Consider the following 13,534-nt stretch of genomic DNA (forward strand, 5'->3'; position numbering starts at 1 on the left):
AGAAAAGTTGGTTTACTTCAATTATACCAGCCAAAAAAAAAAAAAAATAACATACTGTAATTCCAACAAAATAACTAATCTCAAATGGTCTAGAATTTTTAGATCAAGTGAAGAGTAATGGAACTCATGCATACTGATACATTGCATCAGTCAAAACAGTCTCTAAGAAAAACAGTAGAATCTCAGCACTTGAGTTTCCATTTATTGGAATTTCTAATACTGTGATTGCAAACAATTATTGTTGAATACTCTCAGCCATAGCATAGAGCAATCCGTGATATGCATAGTACCATAGCCTCAATAACTCGTAAATTCACAGCCAAAATGTAGAAAATCACTTGTTCTATCTAAAGAAATTACACAAAAAGAAATTCCAGTATTATTTCTAATTTGTTTTTTTTTAACAAATTGTGAGGAATTGCATGTACTATGAGATTTATTACTTACAAATTAATTTTGAGGAATGTTGATGGTTTTCTAATTTACAAGTAAATGTCTCCTATGCCATTTACTATTAGATTCAGTAGTTACATTTTATGGTCAAGTGCTCCTGTGCTAGAATACTTTCCGGTCCATATGACTATTATATCCATGGTTCTAAAACTCGGAATCGGAATCAGAATCGGAATTTTGACTGTAGAATAGGAATCGGATGAATCGGCCGGAATCGGAAGAATTGGATCGGTAACTTGAATTTTTTCAGCAAAAACTTGTTTTGACTTAAAATAATAGAAGAAATAAATAAATAAAATATTTTTGATTCCTAAAATAAATAAATATAAAAAGAAAAATAAAGGATGAAAAAAGAATAAAAAAGAGAGACAGAAAACATAGAAAAACAATTCGAAAGCAAGTGCAAAAATGCAAAAAAAAATGTAAAAATGGATGGGTCGAATAGGAACGAAATGGAGAGAAGAAAGAAAAGTGGAGGCAGTCTTTTATATGTCATTAAACCTTACATGCGGCCCATCTCCCTATCAGAGTTTTCTGGTTGCTCCTAGTTCATTATGGACCAATGTTTTTTAGATTTCTATATTTAATAGACTTGGTACACCAAGTTTATTTAAAATGTCTACGTTAGCCTTTCTTCCTCCACAGAACTAGGGGTGTCAATGGGTACTATACGGGGAGGGTGGAACCATTTTCATACCCATACCCACTAAGAATTGACCTTACCCATAACCGTTAAAAATTTGTCTTACCCTACCCTACCCATACCCGTTATGATTAACGGGTAACGAAACGGTAGTGGGCGAATAACGAAAATACTAATATAATAGTTTGGACAGCATAGGGTCAATTTTATCACTTGTTACATTTTTTCTTCTAACATTTCATTACATCTCATTCAATTATTAAATATATATATTCATCGTATAATCTTGAGAAAGCTGACATGTGATGCAAAATTCAGACGCTAACACCTAAACTGACATTAATGGATTACTTATTTGGACCAAACAATACATTATTGCCAGAAAATAAGGTGAGGATATATTTTCTTTGAAACATGGAATATTTTCATTTGTAGAATTGAGAAAAAGACAATAACGATGAATAAGGAAGAAAACAAGGAAATGAATTCGTTGATATATATGTCTCTAGTATTGATACATGCATACAACAATATGAAAAAAAAGAAAAAAATAAATAAATTGGATATAATATATTGATATATTTATATATAATATATTTCATATAATTACCCATTACCCCAACGGGTACGAAATAACATTTACCCGTATCCATACCCGTTTATCTAACGAAAAAAAATCTTTACCCATACCCATACCCAATAAACTAACGAAAAAAAAACCTTACCCATACCCGTCTTATCGAATACGATACGGGTAGGGTAAACGGGTAAACGGGTGTCATTGACACCCCTACACAGAACCCATCGTTCTTTCTTCCCAAATCAAAAACTCCTCTTCCGATAAACCCAATTTCACATAAAGAAAAGGCAAAATCTACTCGTCTGGAGGAGAATCGTCCTGAATCGGTCTGGAATCGGTCAAGACTCGCTTGACTCGGTCTGACTCGGCTTGACTAGGCCAGAAAATCGGATGAATCGGCTGAGTCACGCACTGTTTATCCGATTTTTGCTGAGAAACTCGTATAGGCGCAAGACTCGGGTAAAACTCGGCCCGGTCCTGTTCGATTCCGAGTCGACTCAGCCGAGTTGACTCGGAATCGGCCGATTTTTTGAACCATGATTATATCTATGCCTCATGTAATCAAGAACGTTTAGCTTTCATCTGTAGTTGTCATCAATCAATTCATTACTTAAATAAATAAATTATGTGGCTGTCCAATAATTAACATAAGGTTTCACTATGGAAAATTCAGCAATTCAAGTCTTTGGTTAAAATGACAGTCGTCTCTTATCAACAACATTATTACAAATTTGTGGAAGAAATTTGATCTGCCAAATTCAATAAATTGCCGTGGAAGTTACGGCTTTTCTAATTAAATTCTACATGGAATTGAGAAATTTGAGTACAATTTATTATGACTATCTTCATGAGCTGACGTATCATACCAACAATATCTACTTGTATAAGTATTGCAACTGGAATATTTTGGTGAACCATTGAGAGCTTCTCACATTAATTCAAGATGTATTATTTCTCACCCAATTTCCTCGTCCTCCTCTTACTCATTCAAGCCTTCTTGGCAAATTGCTGTATTGAGCATGAGAGAGATGCCCTGCTTGAATTCAAAGCTGGTGTCAATGATAAGAGTAGTCGTCTGGCTTCATGGAGAGGTGAAAAATGTTGCAGCTGGGCAGGGATTCGATGCAACAATCGAACAAGTCGTGTTGTCAAGCTTAACCTTCGAAATACCAACATTGAACCGATCTATTACGAAGGTACCTTCGATTATTGGAAATACCACCCTGGCTTGACCGGGAAGATCGGCCTATCTTTGTTATTTCTTAGTGATTTGAAGCACTTAGATCTCAGCTTCAATAATTTTAGTGGGAATAAATTTCCAGAATTTATTAGCAGATTTAGAAACTTAAAGAGTCTCAATTTGTCTAACACGGGTTTATCAGGAATGATACATCCTCAGCTTGGGAACCTTTCTAAGTTGTTGTACTTTGATCTTAGGCAAGAATATTATTTTTCTGATTTGTACGTTTATCCTAGGCAATACTTTTATTTTTCTGATTTTATATTGAGTGCCGATACATGGTGGTTATCTAATATGAGGTCTCTAAAGTATATAGACATGTCGGGAGTTGATGTCAAAGATTCAAATAACTGGGTGCAAAGTTTGAACAAACTATCATCACTTGAAGTGTTAGTTTTGTCCGATAACAATCTAACCCAAATTCCCAATACACTCACTTTAGTGAACTTCACCTCTCTCAGAGTGCTTCATCTTTCTGATCAAAACTTCAGTACCACCATACCCAATTGGATGGGCAGTTTACACAGTTTAAATGTTCTAATTCTCGAATTCTGTAACCTGGTGGGGCCATATCCTGCTACACTGGGAAATCTGACAAATCTTGTTCAGCTTGATCTTAGCGGTAATAACCTAAATGGTACAATACCAACTAATATTGGAAATTTAACAAATCTTGTTCAGCTTGATCTTAGAGGTAATAACCTAAATGGAACAATACCAACTAAAATTGGAAATTTAACAAATCTTGTTCAGCTTGATCTTAGCATGAATAACCTAAATGGAACAATACCAACTGATATTGGAAATTTAACAAATCTTGTTCAGCTTGGTCTTAGTGGTAATAACCTAAATGGAACAATACCAATTGATATTGGAAATTTAACAAATCTTGTTCAGCTTGATCTTAGTTATAACTCCCTCACGGGATTACTATCAGAAACTCACCTAACTGGTTTGTCAAAACTCAAGTATTTAGTCCTCGCACATACCAACATAACTATTTTGTTTGGTAGTGAATGGACCCCCTCTTTTCAATTGAATACAATCATGTTGAAGTCAACTAAACTAGGGCCAAAATTTCCCTCTTGGATCCGGAGACAAGTACAAATTGAGGATCTAGATCTGACAGACACTGGAATTGATGACTGTATGCCCGATTGGGTTTGGAGGTTATCTTCACTTAGATACCTTTCGTTGTCTACTAACATACTTAGAGGAAACTTACCAGTCAGCTTGGTGCACATGACCAAACTAGATTATATGGATTTGGGTAATAATCGGCTTGTGGGTAAAATACCATTTCTTCCTACAAGTTTGACGTATCTGGATCTTTCCAATAACTCCTTGTCAGGACAATTGCGTAAACACTTTAAGTCACCATATAAGAATAAATTGATTGTTTCGAACAATAACACTGCTGAAGTTGTAGAATTGTTTCCTTGTGGATTATTTAGTTTGTATATTCTTGATCTTTCAAGTAATAGTTTATCAGGGCATCTTCCTCCTTGTTGGTCAAACATGAGTGAAGCAGTAAAACTTGCTAATAATAGGCTCTCTGGAGTTGTGCCCAGCTCTTTGAGTTGTTCAGTCGAACTACAAGCGGTTCAACTTGAAAACAACAGTCTAACTGGAGAGTTTCCATTTGATTTGCAATTCTGCAAAGGATTACAATTGCTTGATCTTGGAGAAAATAATTTTCACGGTATTATACCAGATTGGGTAGGAGAATGCTTTCCCGATATGGCATTCCTAATATTGCGTTCCAACTTTTTTTCAGGTAATATCCCATCCGAGTTGACACAACTCAATAATTTACAAGTCTTAGATCTTGCAAATAACTACCTTTCGGGACAACTACCTAGAGGTTTCAATAATTTTACTTCGATGAATGATCCATCCTTGTCGTTATATGGATATTATAATGGCGAGAGTTTAATTGCAATGACCAAAGGATTGAAACTTGAGTATGATGGTAGAGGTGTTCTATTATGGAAGAGTATGGATTTGTCAAACAATAATCTAATCGGTGAGATACCTCGTGAGATAGTCGTTCTTGCTGGTTTATTGAATCTAAACTTTTCGAACAATCACTTAATAGGAAACATTCCGCTTGAAATCGGAAACATGACATCTCTAGAGTCACTCGACTTTCACATGAATAACCTATCAGGGACTATCCCACAAAGCATGTCTGCCTTGTACTCTTTGGAAGTGCTCAATTTTTCTTACAATAATCTATCTGGGAGCATTCCAACTGGGCATCAGTTGCAAGCACTTGATGACCCATCAATCTACAGTGGTAATCCATACCTATGTGGACCCCCACTAAAGACGAGTTGTGGTAGTAGTCAGATACTTCCGCAGAGTGATGGTCACAATGATTCCAATTTAAAAAAAGCTGGTGATAGAGACAAGTGGTTGTATTTGTTCATGGAGTTTGGTTTTGTGGCAGGATTTTTGCTGGTGTTTTTCATCCTACTATTCAAAGTAAAGTGGAGGTATACTTATTTTCAAATGGTTGATATTGTGTTTGACAGGTTGTATGTGTTGATGTTGAAGCCAAAACTCAAATGGGTTTCGGACCATTAAACCATTAAGTCATTTTGTTAGAGAGTGTTAGAGTGAGTGTTAATGGTTTGATTATCTCCTTGTATTTGTAAACACTCCATTGATCTAGTGAATTTGTGCCATGTGCTCCCGTGGTTTTTTCCCGAAAGGGTTTCCACGTAAAATCTTGTGTGTCTCTTTTATTTTCTTATGCTTGATTGCTTGTTTGTGTTGGCTTTTTGTTTGATTTTCATGTTTCTTGATTTGATCGGATATTTATGTATGCGTACAAGGTGCTCGATTAAAAAAAAAATTATAAAAATGGAATTATAAAAAAGTGAAGTACGGATCACGAGGAGTAATAAAAGATCAATAGTCAGCATTATAAAAAAAAGTTAGAAAAATAAATTCATAGTACGGATCAATATGCAATATGATAGTATCGTAGCATCACGAGGAGTAATAAAAGATTTGGAGTTTTCTTTCTAAGAAAACGGCAGGAGGAAAAAATGGAACCTGGATTGTTGCCTGAAATATAAAACAAGATCATTTAAGTTGCAACAAACCAAGCATTGTCAACTGGTATACTGGGCTCTACAAAAGCCCAATTATTTTATCTTGAAAATTTTGAATGTCAAACAACCCAAGGAAAGAAAAACCCAAAAATACTCCTTCCCTCATTTTCCACCATTTCAAACAGCCACTATGGGATACCTATTAGTTAATAATTACCCAAATTAACAATCACAAATCCTTCTCCTAAAATGAAAAATCCAAGATAATAAATAATGCTACCACACTATTTGAAATGGCCAAATAGAAAACCGAGAAACATTCGATCCAGTCCCCATTGATGAATGGAGGTGGTGGTCAAATTGGTGAAGGATTTTTCTCCGGAGATGATGTATCAGATTATATATAACACTTTCAAATGCATATGCAAGCATGAATTTGTGGGATATTTCCGCTTATATATATTAGATGAAGGAATAAAAGCAGGAACAAAACGACTGATTTTTATTAGTGACCAACTTTAAATATATTTCACCACTTTTAACTAAGTTTTTAAACTTTTTATAAAAATACCCAAACCGCTATATTATATAGCGGATTGGAATACCGTTATATTATATAGCGGTTTGGGATTTTTTTCAAAAAAAAAAAAAAGTCATGACACGACAATATTCCTCAAAGTCATTAGTCTTCCATAGTTCCGAAATAGTGATGGCATCATATATATATATATTCTGTATGAAACCCACATATTAATATGTAGCTCCAAACGTGTTACTCTCCACAGTCAAATGGCACTCCGAATGAAGTCTTTCATGAAATGAAGGCTTCGTATTTCCATGACACTTTGAATCCAAACCTAATCCATGCCTCCAGGCTCCAGCTGGTCCTGACGTACTGTTAGGTTATAGATGATTAATTCATAGACGACAGCGACAGGTATGTAATACAAGTATGCCAAGCACGTCTGTTGACTCTGTTTGAACCACAGGACTGGTAAGTCCAGTACACTGGATTTGTTGTGTCAGGGATTATGCTGTTTTGGGGGGCTTTTTTACGGTCCTTGTTAGTTTGTTTAGAAAACAGTTTGTATTTAACTATTTAATTATCTCTTCTTCTTCTTTTTTTTAAAAACAATACGTGTGGATTGCCACTACTTTACAAATCTTTTTTTTTTAAACAAATTGTGAGGAATTTCATGTACTATGATATTTATTATTTACTAATTAATTTGGAGGAATGTTGATGGTTTTCTAATTTACAAGTAAATGTCTCCTATGCCATTTACTATGAGATTCAGTCGTTACATTCTCTGGTAAAGTGCTCCTGTGCCAAAACACTTTCTGGTCCATGTACCATGTCTATTATATATGTGCCTCACGTAATCAAGAACGTGTAGCTTTCATCTGTAGTTGTCATCAGTCAATTCATTACTTAAATAAATAATTATGAGGCTGTCTAATAATTAACATAAGGTTTGACTATGGAAAATTCAGCAATTCAAGTCTTTGGTTAAAATGACAGTTGTCTCTTATCAACAACATTATTACAAATTTGTGGAAGAAATTTGATCTGCCAAATTCAATAAATTGCCGTGGGAGTCATGGCTTTTCTAATTAGATTCTACATGGATTTGAGAAATTTGAGTACAATTTATTTGTATGTATAGCTGGATTTATTAAATTATCGTGAAAACATTGCTTTCTTATTTGATTCATTAATGTAAGGCATAGTCAACACATCAAAACTATAAAGTTGCAAATTATTTATGCCCGTATATCATTTGAAATACAAGTACAATTTCTCATGAAGTAGCATAGACATGTTTAGTACCGTAGGTTTTTTATTTTATTTTATTTTTTTGAGTAAAAGACTAGTACCATAGAATTGAAGGACCATAGAAAGTCTTCTTACAATTTGTATGGTCGAAATAAATCTTGTGGAAAATTGCTCTAGATATTTTGTAAGTAGAAGGTTCACGTCCAGTCTACTTGTATAAGTCTTCATGTGATGTGATGTGGTGGTGAAATTAGAGAAGGATTTTTCTCCAGAGATGATGTATCAGGTTATATAACACTTTCAAATGCATATGCAAGCGTGGATTTGTGGGATATTTCCGCTTATATTAGAGGAAGAAATAATAGCAGGAACACAATTAAAGGACAGCGATTTTTATTAATAACCGACTTTAAATATATTTTACCACTTTTAACCAAGTTTTTAAACTTTCATAAAAATACTCAAACCGCTATATTCTATAGCGGATTGGAATACTGTTATTGTTGAAAATAATCCAAGTTAGCAGCGAAGTGCATAAGAGATGCAGTTTCTAGAAGATGCGGTTTAGTTGTAGATTTATTTTTGTTAAAGATTAATTATAAACTGGGTGGTTAAATTTAGGCAGCATGTTCTCTGTTTAGACGTGTGCAGGGAGTTTAGAAAGGGTAGTTTCTATATTTAGTTTTGTCATGTAGTGGGTTGGTTATAATTGTAGTGGGTTGGTTATAGGCTAGCTATAGCAGCATTTTATTGGGGTTAGTGGGTTGGTTACAATTAGGGATATGCACCATCTTAAATACCGTATCTGTATCTGTTGATGAATTAAGGAAGTTGTGAGAAAAATCAATTATTGTGTTCTGTTTTTTCTTTTATTTCCGAAAAATTCCAACAAAATATTATATAGTGGTTTGGGATTTTTTTCAAAAAAAAAAAAAAAATCCCAAACTGCTATTTAATGTAGCAGATTGGGAATTTTTTTTTAATTAACTAGAATAATTGAAATGTTTTAGATATATATTATTTTATTTTATGGTTAGTTTTTACCGACGACCCTGAAAGTTTAATCACCGATATCCATAAATTAATTTTTATTACAAAGAAGTCCAATTACATATATTTTATTTTATTTTGTGCTTATTTTTCACTGAATATCTTGGAAATTTAATTGCCAATAGCCCAAACCGCTATATAATGTAGCAGATTGGGAATTTATTTTATTTAACCAATTAGAATAATTGAAATGTTTTAGATATATATTATTTTATTTTGTGTCTATTTTTCACCGAAGACCCTCGAAATTTATTTTGTGATGTTGCCACCAATTTTACGGTACCAGCGGTACCTCTTGGTTCACCCTTGCCGGGTTGGTGCTTGTTACGTGTGTTTTTGCCTTGTTCCCTTTTTCTTCCTGTCTCTGGTTTGGCTTGTGCCGCCTGGTTCTCGTGTGCTTGCTCTGGTTCTGTTTCTTGTTTTTTAATATTTTTTATAGACAAAAAAATCTTCTAATTTTAAGCATGCTAACAACTCTGTTTCACTTATCCGAACAGAGGTACTTTCACCCTTCCAAACAAGTGGCATATCAGAATGTAATTTTTTACTGATTCTCTCCAGTTGTGTAATCTTCTAAATGGAAAAACAGCTTCAATCAGTGTGGAATGGCAATCCAACTATGAGGGGTCGTAGGAATGACACTTGACTAACATCAAATAAAAAACAAAGATGCAATTATGAAAAAAAATGTTTTATCTTCTTGGATAATTTTTTTTTGTTAAATTAATCATTTTAGGCTGTGAAAAGGAGTCTACACGATTAATCCAAATTGTTTTTTTTTTTTTAAATAAACATTCTAATAAAAATAAATTTGGGTACATCAGAGCACTGTAGTTTGCTCTATTAGACTGCTCCAGTTGGAGGGAAAGAAAGGAAAGGGAGAGAAGGGGAAGGAAAATATGCTCCACAAAGAAATATCGGAATGAAGGAAACCGGAACTAGGGCAGCGAAATGCGTCCCCTTTGAATCAGAGTATAGACGGAGGAAATTTTATATACAAAAACGAACACAGAAGATCTAGTCTACACTTTAAAACTCACTAGCTCTGCATAGTAAGAAATATTTTACACTTTATCCTTCTATTTTTCAGATTTGATTGAATAGTTTTAAAAAGATTTACACCATTAATTTTAGATCCAACCGTTGAGATCTTCACTAAGCATACAATGAACTCTTTTCAAATTGGAGAGGATTCCAATAGAATGCAAAAGGTTTGGACTTCATGTGGTCTAGTAGCCCTAAAGACCTAGACTCTTAGAAAAACGCGAAAAGCAAAGGAATTCAAAATTTCTCCAAATTTCAAGCTAAAGGCGCGACCATTTTTTTGCCAATTTAACGTGAATAAAACGTAAAATTCATTAAATTCGCGAATAATTCATTTAATTTGCAAATTAACATTTTAATCGCAGATTGATTTGCAGAGTACTCAAATCCTAATTATTTGCGAATTATTCGCGAATAATTTGCGAACCTTGTTACTGTGCTCGGATATATTTTTGGATCCAATTAGTTTCAACACTGTCTGATTAATATTAAAATTTGTGTGCACGAAAGTTTTAGCAGACTTCCATAGACTTTAATGCTAAGCGCACACATCTTAATGCATATTGTGTGACCTTGATATAAAGTATTCGAACAAGAGGTCGCACAAATTCAATTGATTGGCCATTTTAATTAACAACGGCTATGTTAATCGTAAATATTTTCTTATTTCGTATTATTTTTTATCTGAATTATTAATTCTATATCTTCCCAGATTTTCTCAGAGTTTATTTCCCAGTCATTACTAATATATTATTTGAGTATCTCTTAATAAACCTTATAACTTTATTAGGTTTTAAATATTTTATCAGAAATCTTAAAAAACCTTAAGAACAGATTAATGAACCCACCTAAATAAAAAAACCAGCCCAAAATTAATACAGAAGCCTAAATAAGAGTATGAAGAATAAGTGAGCTGAGAGGGCATTGGGGGTGGAGATAAAGAGGCTGAAAAATAGTGATAATCCGTTTTCGTACATTATTTTGTCAATAACTTATATGGCCTCTGTCATCATTTGATACATTATTTTGTTCCCAACGGAGGCGTGCGTTTAATATTGAAATTACTTAACAATGTAAAAAGTAAAACTAAGAGAATGAAACTAAATAGGAATGATAACCATAGTGACAAATGAATTATTCGAGTTCAGTTCGGCGAGGTTAAAAATTCGTAATTCAAGAATAATTTGGGTATAATTAGGGAATGATTTGGGATTATCCGGATCAAAGATTATTCAATCATGCAAAAGAGCAAAAAAAAAAAATTGTTCTGGAAAAAATTCGGGAAAAATTCACGAATAATTCGTAAAATTCGGAAAAAAAATGCGTAAAATTTGAGAATTATTCAGGCTTAATTCAGTCAAAATTCGATCAACCGAATAATTCGGCGTTCAGTTCGTCATCACAGAAAGAAAAAACAAATTATTCGAATTTAATTCGCAAATCTTGTGACTTTAGCGATAACTGTACCAGTTATCTATCTATTTCTTAGCTGCACTTTAAATATGTTTATATTTTTCTAATTATACTTATATTAATGATAAAATTGTGTATGCCAATCACTAGTAATCAAAATTTTGCTAGTTTATAGTTTTATTTATTTAATAGAGTCTTTTACTTAAATTTATTTATGATTATTCAGAAAAATCATATATATTTGTATATTAAAATAGACACTTACATATTCAGATTTATGCAACTGGTTTATTAAATATTTTGTTGCAACAAGGTTGCACAATAATTTCTGTCTTTATATTATCAAATAAAATATTTTGTTGACCATTGACTGCCGTGGAAGTCTTTTAACGGTTCATGTTTGACTAATTCAAAACCTTTCCTATTCACTGGGTTCCACCACTTCGACCACCAGAGCTAGAGACGACAAGTGGAGCCCACCAGAGATAGACCATTATTAACTATTCAAAGATTTATTACATGATTAGCCCACCAGAGATAGCCCACAAGTGGAGCCCACCAGAGACGACAAGTGGAGCCCACCAGGTTCCACCACTTCGACCATTATCTTCTACCCCTATAAACGACGCAATCAATAACAACCGCAAACAAATAGAAAAAGAAAATTACAGGGGACGACTTGATCCAAATCATTGTCGTTCACCAATTAATTCCACAATATTTCCACAATTCAAAATTCTGTGTGAACCTTCTTGGCTGGAAAGTGACCCCAAATTTGCAATTGCACTTTGTACCAGAAAAGAGAATATTTGTTTGGCATCAATTGATGTAGATCGATTAGGCTTTGGCAAAACAAAATTTGATCTATCAAAGAAACAATCCAAATAGGTATGAGCTAAAAGCAGATTCCATATTGAAGAAGTACCAACCAAAAAAATCATGTTCAATAGGCCAGAGAAACTTAAAAATTCACAGTACATAATTGCACTGGATATTTTGTAAGTAGAAAGTTCACGTCCAGTCAAAGTTGGATGACTATCTTCATGAGCTGACGTATTGTTGAAGATAACAACACCGAAGCCCAAAGCCCAATTAATATTTGGAGAGATCCAGAAGGCCCAAAGCCCATTAATTAATTCTAGAGTATTAAAGATATATATAGCCGGCTATGATTCAAGTGGATTATTCTAGAAAATTCAATACTCTTGTAATTTATCATACGAGTATCATGTACTCTCTGGAAATATATGTCGGTAGAATAAGTATGAAGTATCTAGAAAGATGTACCACCGACTTTAGGATAGTATAAATATATGTTAGGGCCTATAGCGTAGTATATATGAGTGAATGAAAAAATAGATAGAAATAGAGAACCAAAGAGAATCAGAGATTAAATAGAGTGAGGCGTGAGTGTAAGAAATATATCAAAGGCTTTGTACTCTTGAGTAATAATAGAAATTATATTATAAACTCCTCTCTTCCAATACTTTCCACAATCCGATTATAATTTCCAACATTTGGTATCAGAGCTTCAGGTTCGAGTTAGCGAAGTAGACAAGGGCGTTCGTGTAACATAAGAAGCATCTCAAGACGATGTCTTCAGGTATTGACGTAACTATGGCGCAGTCGATGGTTCCCATATTTACGGGAGAAAATTATGCCATGTGGAAGATCAAGATGCGGACGCTGCTACTCTCGCAGGGATTGTGGGATGCTGTCGAACAAGGTTTTACGGCGCCAACAGGAGCATTGACGCCGGTGCAACAACAACAACAAATGAAGGATGCCAAGGCCTTGTTTCTAATTCAACAAGGTATTGTCGAAAGCCTATTTCCACGAATTAGTGGAGCAACTACATCCAAGAAAGCATGGGAGACTTTGAAGGAGGAGTTTGAAGGCTCCGAGAAGGTGAAAGCAGTGAAGCTACAGACGCTAAGAAGACAATTTCAAAACCTTCAAATGAAGGAGTCGGAGAAGATTAAGGAATACTTCTCGCGAGTCGTCGAAGTTGTGAACCAGATGCGGACGTATGGAGAAGACATCTCCGATCAGAAGGTAGTCGAGAAAATTTTAATTAGCCTCACTGACAAGTATGACTACATCGTTACAGCAATTGAAGAATCAAAAGATATATCGACGCTTTCGATTCAACAACTAATGAGCTCCTTGGAGTCACATGAAGAAAGAAAGCTCCAACGAGAAGGAAACTTGGTGGAAGACGCATTCCACTCCAAGCTGAGCTTCAGACCTCGATATAACCCCACGAGTCAAC

The 13,534-nt window shown here is 34.3% G+C and overlaps 1 protein-coding gene across 1 annotated transcript; it reads left to right on the forward strand.

The window, feature by feature from the left end:
- The first annotated feature begins 2,533 nt into the window (after nucleotides 1-2,533).
- On the forward strand, nucleotides 2,534-5,639 carry LOC144547939 (uncharacterized). Its single transcript, XM_078296624.1, has one exon. The coding sequence runs from the start codon at nucleotides 2,620-2,622 to the stop codon at nucleotides 5,503-5,505; it is 2,886 nt and encodes a 961-aa protein (XP_078152750.1). The 5' UTR covers nucleotides 2,534-2,619; the 3' UTR covers nucleotides 5,506-5,639.
- Nucleotides 5,640-13,534: the final 7,895 nt, after the last annotated feature.

This window comes from Carex rostrata, chromosome 32 (assembly GCF_964058835.1).
Source record: "Carex rostrata chromosome 32, lpCarRost1.2, whole genome shotgun sequence".
NCBI classification, from domain to species: Eukaryota; Viridiplantae; Streptophyta; class Magnoliopsida; order Poales; family Cyperaceae; genus Carex; species Carex rostrata.